The 12,897-nt window shown below is 60.7% G+C and overlaps 1 protein-coding gene across 1 annotated transcript in view; it reads left to right on the forward strand.

The window, feature by feature from the left end:
• The window catches only part of FAM222A (family with sequence similarity 222 member A), a 60,409-nt gene extending 49,991 nt beyond the window's left edge, over positions 1–10,418 (forward strand). Inside the window, exon 3 of the mRNA XM_018061104.1 lies at positions 7,821–10,418. Coding sequence (XP_017916593.1) covers positions 7,821–9,145 — 1,325 coding nt within the window. The 3' untranslated portion in view covers positions 9,146–10,418. The remainder of the gene's footprint in view (positions 1–7,820) is intronic.

Below are 12,897 nucleotides of genomic sequence, written 5' to 3' on the forward strand. Positions count from 1 at the left end.
AAACTGAGGCTCAGAGAGGGGCAGCGGCCTGCCTAGGATCACACAGCCAAGTGAGCATGGCAGGCCTGGATTTGACCGTGAGGCCTTCCCAGAAAGCGGCTGACTGCCCTCTGTGCTCCGCCCAGGAGCAGATGCTGGCCACCGACACAGGGACGCCAGGGAGCCCCAGGCTGCTCAACCCCCACCCCACCCCACCCGACCCTGCCGCCGTGGCAATTACAGAAAAGCACAGACGAGAAGTAAAACGCCTCCTTCCCAGGCCAGGCGCTGCTGGCATCCGGGGCTCTTTCCCTTGGTGTCTTGGTCCGACCCCCTTCGAGAGGGACGGGGGAGGCAGACGGCCCCCCTCTGTGGCCTCTTTCCATGTCCCCGCTTCCCTGCCTTGTCAGAGCCCCCTGACACCCGAGCTCGGCGCACGGCGGGCGTCTCCTGGGCGCTCTGTCTCCCAGGGTGACCTCGTCTTGTTTCCCACCCCGGAGCCTCTGAGGGGTCACGTTAAAACCCTCCTCAGCTCACGGCCCTTCTCTGTTCCCAGCCTTCCCACGTGAAGCAAAGCCCGGACCCCCTGAGTGCCCCCCACGCCAAGGCCCTCCACGCACCCCCTGCCTCTCTGGCCCATCTCCTATGACCACGCCTCCAGCTCCGCTGCCCTACGCGAGCCCGTCTGCTCCCCAATCCGAGGCCATGCGGCTCACCCCCTCACCTCCTTCCACTCTCCTGAGGGGCCACTTAAATCAGGGAAACCTCACTGCTGACCGCTGTGTCCAGACTAGGCTCCCCGATCCTGTCTCTCTGCATCCCCCACACCCAGCTGTCCCGGCTACTCTGCGTAGCAGGTCACCCCAAAGCCCAGAGGCCTCACACGCCGTGTCATATGCTCAGACTACAGACAGGGCACGGTGGGGTGGGGTGTCTGTGCCGTGATGTCACTGGAGACAGGGTTGAGGGGAGGCAGCCCTGCTGAAGACCCAGGCCTGGGCTGGACTCTTCGGAAGGCCTGTTGTTCAGTAGCTTAGTCATGTCTGAGTATCTGCAACCCCATGGACTGCAGCACACCGGGTCTCCCTGGCCCTCACCATCTCCCAGAGTTTGCCTAAGTTCATGTCCATTGAGTCGGTGATACCATCCAACCATCTCATCCTCTGCCTCTCTCTTCTTCTGCCTGCAATCTTTCCCAACGTCAGAAGGCCTGCTCCTTCATAAATCGGGCGGTGGATGCCGGCTTTGGGGCACTGAGGCACCAAACGTGGCTTCTCCACGTGGCCCGAGCTTCCCAGACCAGGAATGGACGTCCTGAGAGGCAGAGATCCACTGGATCTCCGGGTGGAAGCCAGATAGACCGTTAGGACTGAGCCGAGACACTCACCAGCACATTTCTGCCACCTTCATTCATTAAAATCAAGTTGCTTAGTTCGTGTTTAAGTGGAGGAAAGTTAGGCTCCAGTGCCCATGGGGAGAAGTGCCAAAGAACTGTGGGCGTGTTTTAAAACTACCGCACCAGGGGACTTCCCTGGCGGTCCCTGGTTAAGGCTCTGCGCTTCCAATGCAAGGGGGCACCGGTTCGATCCCTGGTCAGAGGCTACTAAGATACTACTTGCCGCTCAGTATGGCCAAAATAAAATAATAAGAAGAAGAAAAAATAGTGTTGTTGAGAAATTGCCTGACTTAGAGTCCTGTAGAACTTCAGGTTAAACTACCTTTAAAAAAAAAAACACACAACCACGTCTGCTGTCTCCTTCATGGGGGTGTTGCTGCCTGACACATACATTACTGTCTGTCTCCCTGAACGTGGGCTTCCCTCGTGGCTCAGCAATAAAGAATCCACCTGTCAATGCAGGAGACCTGGGTTCAATCCCTGGGTCAGGAAGATCCCCTGGAGAAGGAAATGGCAACCCACTCCAGTGTTCTTGCGTGGGAAATCCCATGGGCGGAGGAGCCTGGCGGGCTACATTCCACAGGGTCGCAAAGAGTGGGACACGACTAAGTGACGAAACCACCGCCACTACCCCCAACTAGCTCCAAAAGGGAAAGCACTTCAAGTCGCTTTGCCTGCTGCTCATCTCCAGGCCCAGGACGGTGCCTGCATGCAGGAGGGGCTTGGGAAATATCCGAGGCACGCCGGCCTGGGCGGGGGCTCGTCTCCACAGGGCTGTCTCTGGCTTCATTCCTCCCAAGACCCAACTCTCCCAAGGGCGGAGACTAGTGGGTAACAGGGGCTCCCAAGCTGGACAGGTTCCTTCTGGCTGACCACAGCCTTGTCGTGCGTTCAGCAAGGCTTCCCTGAAGAGTGGACAGGCCAGCTCCAGGAGCCCTGTCTGCTGGGGGAGCAGGATGAGCCAAGGGTAGGCGGCATCTGCCTACAGCCACACCAGGCAACCACCAAACCTTCGCTGGGGTCCCCAACACCCAGCTCAGGGAACCCAGGAAGGTAAGGCCTGCAGGGCCACAGGTCTCTTTCTCTGCCCCCTCCCCCCGGGCACGCAGCCCCGGCCAGAGCTCCCCTGGACACGTGCTCGCCTTTGGGTGGCCTTTCACCATGTAGAAGCCCACTGCAGACAGCTGGCTTGGCTGGTTGCTCTGAGAGGCCTTTTTGTGCCATGATATCTGTCAGAACAGGGCTGTGCGATGCCCCTGAACGCTAGCGGCTGGGCTCACCTCCAGGCAAGGGTCTGGAGCCTCTTCCTACAGGGGCTGGGAGGCCTGGCCTGGCCCGAGTGACCAGGAGCCCCCCGCCCCCAAGCCACAGCCACTGTGCTCTGCTGGACAAGGCTGCATTTGAGGCCCCGGGTGGCTCAGGAGAAAGCCCTTCAGGAACAAGGTGTGAAGCAGTAGCGGCTGCGGATGCCAAGGCTCACAGGGCGTGGTGATCACGCCAGGTTTGCACAGGGTGACTCTGGTCCATGGTCTCCCGAAGGCGAGCACGTGTCTGGGGAGCTCTGCCCGGGGCCGCCTGCCCGGTCGCGTGTCCTTGGACGGAACGCCTCCCGCCTCTCTGAGCCTCCACGCTGACTTGATGGTCCCTCCTCAATACTGTCTGCCTCCCAAGTCTATGGAAGAAGATGGTGGGGTGGGGGGCACAGGGGGAGCCTCCTGGGTCTCCCAGCCTCAGCTGTGGCCCGCCTTGGGGTTCAGGGGGAGGTGCCGACGTGGAAGCCAAGCCCCAGCTCTGCCCTCACCAGCTGTTTCGGAGAGGTCCCGTTTCCTTCCTCTGTAAGATGGGGGCCCGGATCAGTTATCTACTGCTGTGTGGCAAGTCGCTCCAGAATGTAGTGGCTTAAAGCAGGGGTCCCTACCCTCCGGGATTTAATGCCTGATGATCGGAGGTGGAACTGATGATAATACTAGAAATACAGTGCACAATACATGTAATGAGCTCGAATCATCCCAAAACCATCCCCGCCCTCCCCCAGCCCTGTCCCAGTCCAGGGAAAACTTTTCTTTCACAAAACTGGTCCATGGTGCCAGAAAGGCTGAGGACCGCTGGCTTAAAGGGGTCAGTCGTTATATACTGTCTCTCCTGGTTTCCGTGGATCAGGAGCCCCCTAGCTGGTAGCTCTGCTCAGTGTCTCTCGTGAGCCTGCGGGCAATTGTCGGCAGGGGCTCAGTCACCTGAAGGCCTGCCCTGGGCTGGAGGACTTGCCTCCCCAGGATGGCTCACATCGCTGCCGGGCCTCCCCGCAGGCTGCTCCCGTGTCCGCACGGGTGGAGCAAGTGATCCTGCCCTGGACGCCTCGCCCCTTTCCTTCACCGGTATCTCGCAGGCCACATGGGTCAGCCCCATCGGAAGTGGAAGAGCATGCATACCGTGAGGCGAGGACCACCTGGGTCTCGCGACAGGTCTTGGTAGCTGCCTGCCAAATGCCACAACTTGTCTGCTGCCTTATCTGTGAAATGGGACTGCCTCCCAACCACCGGGAGGTGGGTTAGGAACCCCAGGTGCTGTGAACAAGAGGTGTGGGGCAAAGCTGTAGGCCCGGAGCCTCGCACATACTAAGCGCTCATAGGAGACAGCCTCTAGGGTGCCACCGCCATCGGCTCCCACAAACGCTGGAGGGACCCCAACTGGCTGAGGGTCCTGCTGACCAGCGGGGGCCAGGCAGGCCCCTTCTGTCCACGAATGGGAACGAGAAACAGGCATTGCTGGATTTTTTTTCGCCTCCTTCTTCTTAAGGTTTTAAACACCTAATTTATTCCATCCATTAGATAGATTTTGTAGATTTAATCATTTTCACAGTTGGTGGCTCATTGGATACTCAAGATAAACTCCAAATGAAAGTATAATGGTGAGGACAAATGAGTTTTCACACCACAATGGCAGAAACTTGCTTGGGAAGAGAGTTTAAGGGGAACAAAAATACATACAGATATCATTTTTTTCCCCCGGCAGCCGCTTTTGCTGACTATAGTAGGTTACCACAGTTAATTTCACCAGTTTTGTTCATCTGTAAAATTGCATAAAAGTGACATTTTTGTGCTCATTATAGCAACTGCTGATTTATGGCTGGTAAATGAAGAACTGGGCCCTTTTTTGTGGGACTCTCCGAGCGGCGCTAAGTGCCCATGAAATTGCTTGTATAATGTAGTTTAAATCCAATCTCAGAGAAAGATTCCCCCGTTGGCCAAAGTGACATTTCCATTCTCCACACCGAGTTTATTTTAGGCCACTTGTGGTGGGGGGAGGGGGGCGGTTGCCTCAGGCAGGGTCAGGATGGGGGACCTGGGTCAGTTCCACCCACCCAGCATTCATCGGGGCCACAGGGATGGGTGGGTACTGTCACCAGCCTCCTCCTTCCCCGCTGCCCTGCCCACCTCGGGGCAGAGGAGCAACGTCCTCCTGATACACGGTCTTCCTGCCCCGCCCCTCCCTGGCCAAGAACCTTCCGTGGCCACCAGGGCCTTGGCCCAGGGCTCCTGAGGCAGCACAGCTGACCCCGCATCCAGGCAGTTCCTTGTGGCCGGGTTTCTGTCCTGGGCACCGCATCCCTGACTGGTACCCACGAGAGGCCATGAGACCCTCTCCCCAAGTTAGGACGACAGGACTCGTCTGCGGACGACCTGGCCAGTGTACCCTGGGGACAGAACCATCGGGAATTCCTGCCCCGTGGTGAAGAGGCCCTGCTCGGGCCTGACGCCCTCCTGGGCTGCCCGGGCTGGGCTTTCCTCCCGCACGCCTGCCCTGCGCTTCTGCTCCTCCTCTGGCTCATCATTCCCACGGGGGCCCCGCCCCGCCCCCGCGCCTTTGCGCGTGGCTTCTGCCTGGAATGCATTCCCCTCCTCCCTCACCCCTTCAGCCCTGCCCTAGCAGAGACACTCTTCTCCTCCAGAAAGCTGCCTCTGGAGAACCCGGGGCTGAGGCTCCCCTGTGTCCCCACGCTCCCTGTGTGTCCCCATCATAGCACTCGGGTCGCTCAGATTGGCTGTGAGTCCTCAAGGGGGTCTGCCTGCCAATGTGGGAGACGTGGGTTCGATCCCTGGGTGGGGAAGATCCCCTGGGAGAAGGAAATGGCAGCCCACTCCAGTACTCTTGCCTGGAGGATCCCCTGGACAGAGGAGCCTGGCGGGCTACAGTCCACGGAGTCACACAGAGTCAGACACGATTTAACGACTGAGCACTTAGGCTCACATCTCGAGGGTTGGGGGGAGGCTCAGGGAAGGTAGGATGTGGCGGGTCACCTTCCCGTGGGTGGGGAGGCGGTGGGGCTTGCACTCTGTCCCAGCCACGATGCCAGGCCCACCCATGCACATGCCCTGCCCCTTCCTCTCCCGGGAAGACCCTTGTGCCAGGCAGATGGAGGGTCATAACACACGTGGAGAGACCCACTTCTGCTGAGGCTCTGCCACTCAACTTATTAAACCTCACAGCAGCCAGGAGAAGCAGTGTTAGCAGCAGCATAAACCCATTTTGCAGGTGAGGAAACTGAGGCTCAGGGTGGTAAACCCCTCCCTGCCCTTCCCCAAGACTCACTGCTGGGCTCCGGGGGATGCCCTTGGCGGGGGAGGAAGGCAGTGCGCCATGAGAACTTGTGGGGTCCTCCTCGCCCAAGGGCTCAGCCAAGTCTTGGTCTCCCAGCGCCTGCTCTGTGCTGCACCCCCTGGTGGGCCGCTTGGCACGGACGTTCCCCGAGGCCGCCCTGTAGACCTGTCACAGTCATCCCCATTCCACAGGTGGGGAAACTGAGGCTCAACCAGACCAGCCACTTGTCCAGGACCACACAGCCCCAACAAGCAGGCAGGACTCCACCCAGGCTGCCAGCTCCAAAGCCCTGGGTCTCTCCACCCACCTCCTGCAGGCCCCTCGCTCCCCTCCCCACTGCAGAGAGTGTCACAGATAGCCCTTAGGGAGGTCTCAGGAACGGGAGGGTCTCTGGAGGGGAGAAGGGGGTCTGCCTGCCGGCCACCTGCTTCCCCCGCTGCAGGGACCAGCTGTGCCCACCGACAGTGGGGACAGCTGGCCTGTCACAGAGTATGCCCTTCAAGGAATCCCCTAGTGGTCCAGTGGTTAGTGCTTTCACTGCCGAGGGCCCAGGGTTCAATCCCTGATCACGGAACTAAGACCCCACGTGCAGCACAGCATGGTCAAAAAAATAAAAAATTTAAAAATAAAATAGCTCAGCTGGTAAAGAATCCGCCTGCAATACAGGAGACCCCGATTTGATTCCTGGGTTGGGAAGATCTGCTGGAGAAGAAATAGGCTACCCTCTCCAGTATTCTTGGGCTTCCCTGGTGGCTCAGCTGGTAAAGAATGTGCCTGCAATGCAGGAGACCTGGGTTCGATCCCTGGGTTGGGAAGATCTCCTGGAGAAGGGAAGGGCTACCCACTCTAGTACTCTGGCCTGGAGAATTCCATGGACTGTATAGTCCATGGGGTCGCAAAGAGCTGGACACAACTGAGCGACTTAGTGGAAAAGGCAATGGCAGCCCACTCCAGGACTCTTGCCTGGCAAATCCCATGGGTGGAGGAGCCTGGCGGGCTGCAGTCCATGGGGTCGCTAAGGGCTGGACACGACTGAGGGCCTTCACTTTCACTCTTCACTTTCTATGGGGTCGCACAGAGTCGGACACGACTGAAGCGACTTAGCAGCAGCAGCAGAGCAACTTAGCACACACGCACGCACACCAGAAATGACGCGGACGCCGCTAGCAGTAGGGAGGGCGAGCAGGACGAGCGCGTCCCGCAGCCACACTCCGATACCTCGAGGCCTTGAGAAGGGACAGGCCCTGCCCCCACAGCTCCCCAGATGAACCTGGAAAAGTGACCCCGAGTGGGAGAGACCCGAGAGTGTGTGATCCCTGCCCACCTGTGCCGACACCAGGAGCGGTCAGGAGTCTGGAGGGCCTTCCCCTTGGTCCCCTTGCTGTGGTTCCTGTCTGAGGGCAGGCGCAGGGGTTGCTCTGGGGACTGACCACCTGCCCCCCCTCCCCCAACCTGAGTGTCACACGAGTGTGTTCTGTGTGTGAAAGTGCAGTAAGTCTGTGATGCATGCAGTTTCCTTGACATACTTTACGCTGTGATGCAAAGCTTAAAAGTTTAGAAGGGGGGACTTGCCTGGAGGTCCAGTGCTTTAAGACTCCATGATTCCAACTGCAGGGGCCCTGGGTTCGATCCCTGGTCGGGGAACTAAGATTCCACATGCCACACAGGCACGGCCCAATTTTTTTTTTCTTTTTAATTTAAAAAATTTGAATGAATGAAGGAGCAAGTGAGGGGCTGGGAAAAGCAAGGGAGGAGCGGCTGGGAGCCCTTCCAGGGAGCTGTAGGGGGCGCGGCCTGTGGGCTAGCCTTCACCTGTGCGTCCTCCCCTCCCCGTGTCCCCCTGCAGGCGAGACGGTGGCCAGCTCCATGCATTCCTCCCGCTACCCGAGCCCGGCCGAGCTGGACGCCTATGCCGAGAAAGTGGCCAACAGCCCGCTCTCCATCAAGATCTTCCCCACCAACATCCGTGTGCCCCAGCACAAGCACCTCAGCCGCACAGTCAACGGCTATGACACCAGCGGCCAGCGCTACAGCCCCTACCCGGCGCACACGGCCGGCTACCAGGGCCTGCTGGCCATCGTCAAGGCCGCCGTCTCCTCCTCCTCCAGCGCGGCCGCGCCCGCCGGGCCCGCCAAGAGCGTGCTCAAGAGCGCCGAGGGCAAGCGGACCAAGCTGTCGCCGGCCGCCGTGCAGGTGGGCGTCGCGCCCTACCCGGCGCCCAGCACGCTGGGGCCCCTGGCCTACCCCAAGCCGCCCGAGGCGCCCGCCCCGCCGCCCGGCCTGCCCGCGGCCGCGGCCCCCGCCACCGCCGTCATCCCCCTGCCCGGCCGCGGCCTGCCCCTGCCGCCCTCCAACCTGCCCTCCATCCACAGCCTCCTCTACCAGCTCCACCAGCAGTGCCAGGCCCCCGGCGCCGCGCCCGCCGCCTGCCAGGCCGTGCCCGGGCCCCCGCCCAGCCCGGCCAAGCACGGCCCGGTGCCCGGCTTCCCCCGCACGGCCTACTCGGCCACGGCCGGCCCGCCCGAGTGCCGGAAGGGCGCCGAGTTGGGCCAGGGGAGCACGCCCGCGGCCTTGACGTTGGCCGGGGCCGCCAAGCCCGCGGGCTACGCGGACGGCGGCCTGGATTACCTGCTGTGGCCCCAGAAGCCGCCCCCGCCGCCGCCCCCCCAGCCCCTGCGGGCCTACGGCGGCGGCGCGCTGGCCAGCAAGTCCCCCGAGGCCTGCGGGGGGCGGGCGTACGAGCGGGCCAGCGGGTCGCCCCTCAACTGCGGCGTGGGGCTGCCCGCCAGCTTCGCCGTGGGCCAGTACTTCGCTGCCCCCTGGAACAGCGTGCTGGTGACCCCCACCAGCGACTGCTACAACCCCGCGGCAGCGGCAGCGGCGGCGGCGGCGGCGGCGGCAGCGGCGGCGGCCGCTGGGACCGAGCTGGGGCCGGGGGCCGCCCGGGAGCTGGCGGGGCCCCCGGCCGAGACCCTCTCGGGCCTGCCCAGCAAGAGCGTGTGCAACACCGCTGTGCTCAGCAGCAGCCTGCAGTCGCTGGAGTATCTCATCAACGACATCCGGCCGCCCTGCATCAAGGAGCGTATGCTGGGCAAGGGCTACGAGACGGTGGCTGTGCCCCGGCTGCTAGACCACCAGCACGCCCACATCCGCCTGCCCGTCTACAGATAAGGCCGGCCCGGCACACGCACGGACCGACGGGCAGGGCGCCGAGGAGGCGGGGGGTGGGCAGGGAGAGGCAGGCTGCAGAACAGGGTGGGCGGCATGCCGGGCGGTGGGGATGGGGGACAGCCCGGCCCCGAGTGCCCCCCTGATGCCCACAGGAAAGCCAGGTTGGCGACCCGCCAGCTGCCGCCGATGGGGAGTTGGCCAGGTGACCTCTCGCTCACGACGCCCCTCCCCACCATCGACTGCCCCAGCCCGGGCCCGGGGAGGCCTAGGGGCAGCCACCCTCCATCCCAGGTCCATGCCTCCCTCCATCCAAGCTGGCGGAGGCCGGGAGAGAACAGAAGCGGTTCTTCCCGGCTGTCCAGGAGAGGCGCTCAGGCCGCAGTGGGGCGCAGGAGGAAATGTGATGGTCTGGGAGCGGGGGTGGGATCGGAGCAGGCCCCTCCCCTGGGCTTAGCTCCTCCCTCTTGAGGTCCCAGTCTCCAGGAGAAAGAGCAGCGGGGGCCCACAGCGCCTCCCTCGCACTGCCCATTCCCAGTGAAGACCAAGACTACAAGAGGCTCCGGGGAATGCTGGTCCCCCTGGTCCTCCCCTTCTAGACCCTCTTCCCCTTCCCATCATGCCTTCCCCACACAGAATCCCATCTCCATTCTCCAAATCCTGGACCACCACCTTCTCCCTTCCCACCAGGACCTATTATGGGGGGGGGGGGCTGCCGGGCACAGTTGTGCAGGTTGTGTACTGCACAAGGGCAAACGCATCCGAGGAGACGTCATTTGCATCCTAGACGTGTGTGTTTATGACAGCAAATTTTCTGAACCTCGAGGAAGGGGCGGCATTGACCTATTCGCACAAAGGCGCCATAGGGGCTAACAGTGTCAGAGGGCTCAGACCCTGCTTCCTTCAGGGGTCCTCCCAGGAGCCAGTGCCAGGGCAACCTGCTGGTTTTAACTGGGAGATCCAATCCACTCCCTTTTCCTGCAAGCCACCCTCCAAGGCCTGCCCCACACCACTTGGGAGGGGGGATCAGGCATTCTTGGGGGGGACCCCCATTAAGTCCCTAAGGCCCAATTTCCCCAAGTCCTGGCCCCTCTGGCACTCTGGAAGCGGTACTGTATCTCTCTCCAAGGCCTGTTCAAGCACTAAGTGCATTTACGAATCTCTGAGAATGTTTTTTTTTATATACTAAAATTGACCATTATATTCTACTGTGAGAAGTACGGTCTGCACTATATTGTTTTAAAAACGAAGAGAAAGAAAAAAAAAGGAAAACACAGATGGTGTCTCAGCTGTGGGATTGTTTCGTTAAGCTCTTGTGTTTGTTCTTCTTCCTTCCTCCACCGCCCCCAACCCTTCCCCCGCCAGGAGTAAATCGGGCTGTCTTCTCCCCTGACGGGGCTCGGAGTCCTGGGGAGCAGGCGGGGAGCCTTCCGGCACCCCCTCTGCTGGGCCACTTTGTAGGCGATGTTTCATTTGCTCCCCTAGGTCTTCTGACCCTGTTAACGTGTCAGCCACTCGGCAGGGCCAGGGACTGGCCCATAGGGCAGCCAAGACAGAGACTAGCCCAGCCCCTCTGGCTCATTCCCTGAGGGGTATGGAGGGGGTCTAGGGTTGGTGTCCCCCTTACGTCACTAAACCACCCCCCCTCAGTGCCTGGCACCCTTGTGCATCCTCTTAAGCAGTGTGGCTTGGGGACAGGCCAAAGTGGTTGAGCAGTGGCCATCTCCCTGGCCAGCCCCAGCACATACACACCCCATGCCCCGGGGTCCTGAGGCTGTCCAGGAGACCTCCCTTGCCCCAGGGTGCTCAGCGTGTATCAGGCACTTACTGGGCGTTTTCCTATACACAGCATCTCTTGGGAGCCTCGCCACTGCTTGTAAGGTGTGCTGTGCTAAGTCGCTTCAGTGGTGTCTCTCTGTTGTGACCCCCTGGTCTGTAGCCCGCCAGGCTCCTCTGTCCATGAGGATTCTCCAGGCAAGAATACTGGAGTGGGTGGCCATGCCCTCCTCCAGGGGATCTTCCCCACCCAGGGACGTCTTAAGTCGACTGCATTGGCAGGTGTGTTCTTAACCACTAGCGCCACCTGGGAAGGAAACTTGTAAGGTAGGGGTGTTCTAGAGGAAGAAGCTGAGGCTCAGAGATGGGAAGTGACCTGCCTGAGGTCACACAGCAAGTCTGCGGAAAGCTGGGGTTCAAACGCCACAGCATAGACTCTTGTTCACATCCTGTCCCCTTCTTCTTCCCTGACCTGCTGGCCCAGTGTCTGAACAGAGGGGAATGGGGGGTGTCACCAGTCTGATTCAGGCCTGCCCTCTCATGCATGGAGCCCCATCTGGGTGCCTGGCATGGCAAGGTTCAGGGAAGAAGAGGGAGAGAGGGGACACCCTGGATGTGACCTTGCAGTGGGGACATCCACCTCCTAAGGCCAGGCCCCAGAGCCTGGCAGCACACGGAGGTTTCAAGAAGAGGCTGTGTCCAGACCCAGGCCCTTCTGAGCTGGGTCAGTGAGTCAGACATGTCACCAGGGCCTGAAGAGCAGGAGCAGGGGTCCGGCTGGGTGACAGGCCAGGGAATCCATCGCTGCATGAAAGGCCCCTGGTGGTGGTGGTTTAGTCACTAAGTTGTGTCTGACTCTTTGCAACACTGTGGACCAAGGCCCACCAGGCTCCTCTGTCCATGGGATTTCCCAGGCAAGAATACTGGAGCGGGTTGCCATTTCCTTTTCCAGGGGATCTTTCTGAACCAGGGATCCAACCCATGTCTCCTGCACTAGCACGTGGAGTCTTTACCCCTGAGCCACCAGAGAAGCCTGAAGGCCACTGGGTGTGACCACAGACAGGATGCAGAGGAGCGCTGACACAGTGCTTTTCTGACCTCATGTAACTGAGTCTCACAACGGCCCTTTCAGGTAGTAATAAGATCATCCCCATTTTACAGATGAGGACACAGAGGATCTGAAAAACAGCCACAAGGAGAGGAAGAGGGAGGCGGGTTCTGGCATCCAGCCCCACACTTGGGGCCAGGCTGCCCCCAGACATTCTACCTTCACACATCTCTGGAGCTCACCAGGGGGCATTGCAGCGCCCAGGGCTCTCCAGCCTCTGGAGGGAGCAGGCCCTGGGTACAAATCCTACCATAGGTACTTTAAGTGACCCAGAACCAGTCCATCCCCAAAGAGGGCAACGCCAGAACCAGGGATGGAATTCAAGGAGACCACAGTGTGGGCACTTGGGAGAGGGGCGGGGCAGAGCAGGCTCAGCACTGGGGGTGGCAACCCGTGGTCTGGCTGTCCCCAGAGCTACCGCTGCGGCCACCTCCACACCAATGCTAGGTAGCCCAGGTCCCCAGGTCCTGGGCCCGCCAGGCAAGGGGACAGAGACTGCAGCCACCCTCCAGGCCAGGTCCCTCACATGCAGGGTGAGGACCTGTCCCCTATCAGTGGAAAACCTCCTGACCCCTCTGCAGGGCAAGTGAAGAGGCAAGCAGGTGGGGCCACGGAGCACAGCCAATCGGGGCCTGACCCCAGGACCCAGCTCCGTCCTAGCACCAGCTCCCTGGGTACCTTGGCCAGGTTTCTTCTCCCTGGGAGCTGAGGGAGCTGAGCTCAAAGGGCTCTCCAGCCTCTTTAAAACCAGATAGAGGAGCAGTGCAGGTGTTTATGATATTATCATCACTACAATTACAGCCCGGTTAGTGCAGGCACACAGGCCCCAAGGCTCAGCACTAAGTAGTAGGTAGGTCTCGCCACAGTGCAG

This window comes from Capra hircus, chromosome 17, assembly GCF_001704415.2.
Source record: "Capra hircus breed San Clemente chromosome 17, ASM170441v1, whole genome shotgun sequence".
In the NCBI taxonomy this organism is placed as follows: Eukaryota; Metazoa; Chordata; class Mammalia; order Artiodactyla; family Bovidae; genus Capra; species Capra hircus.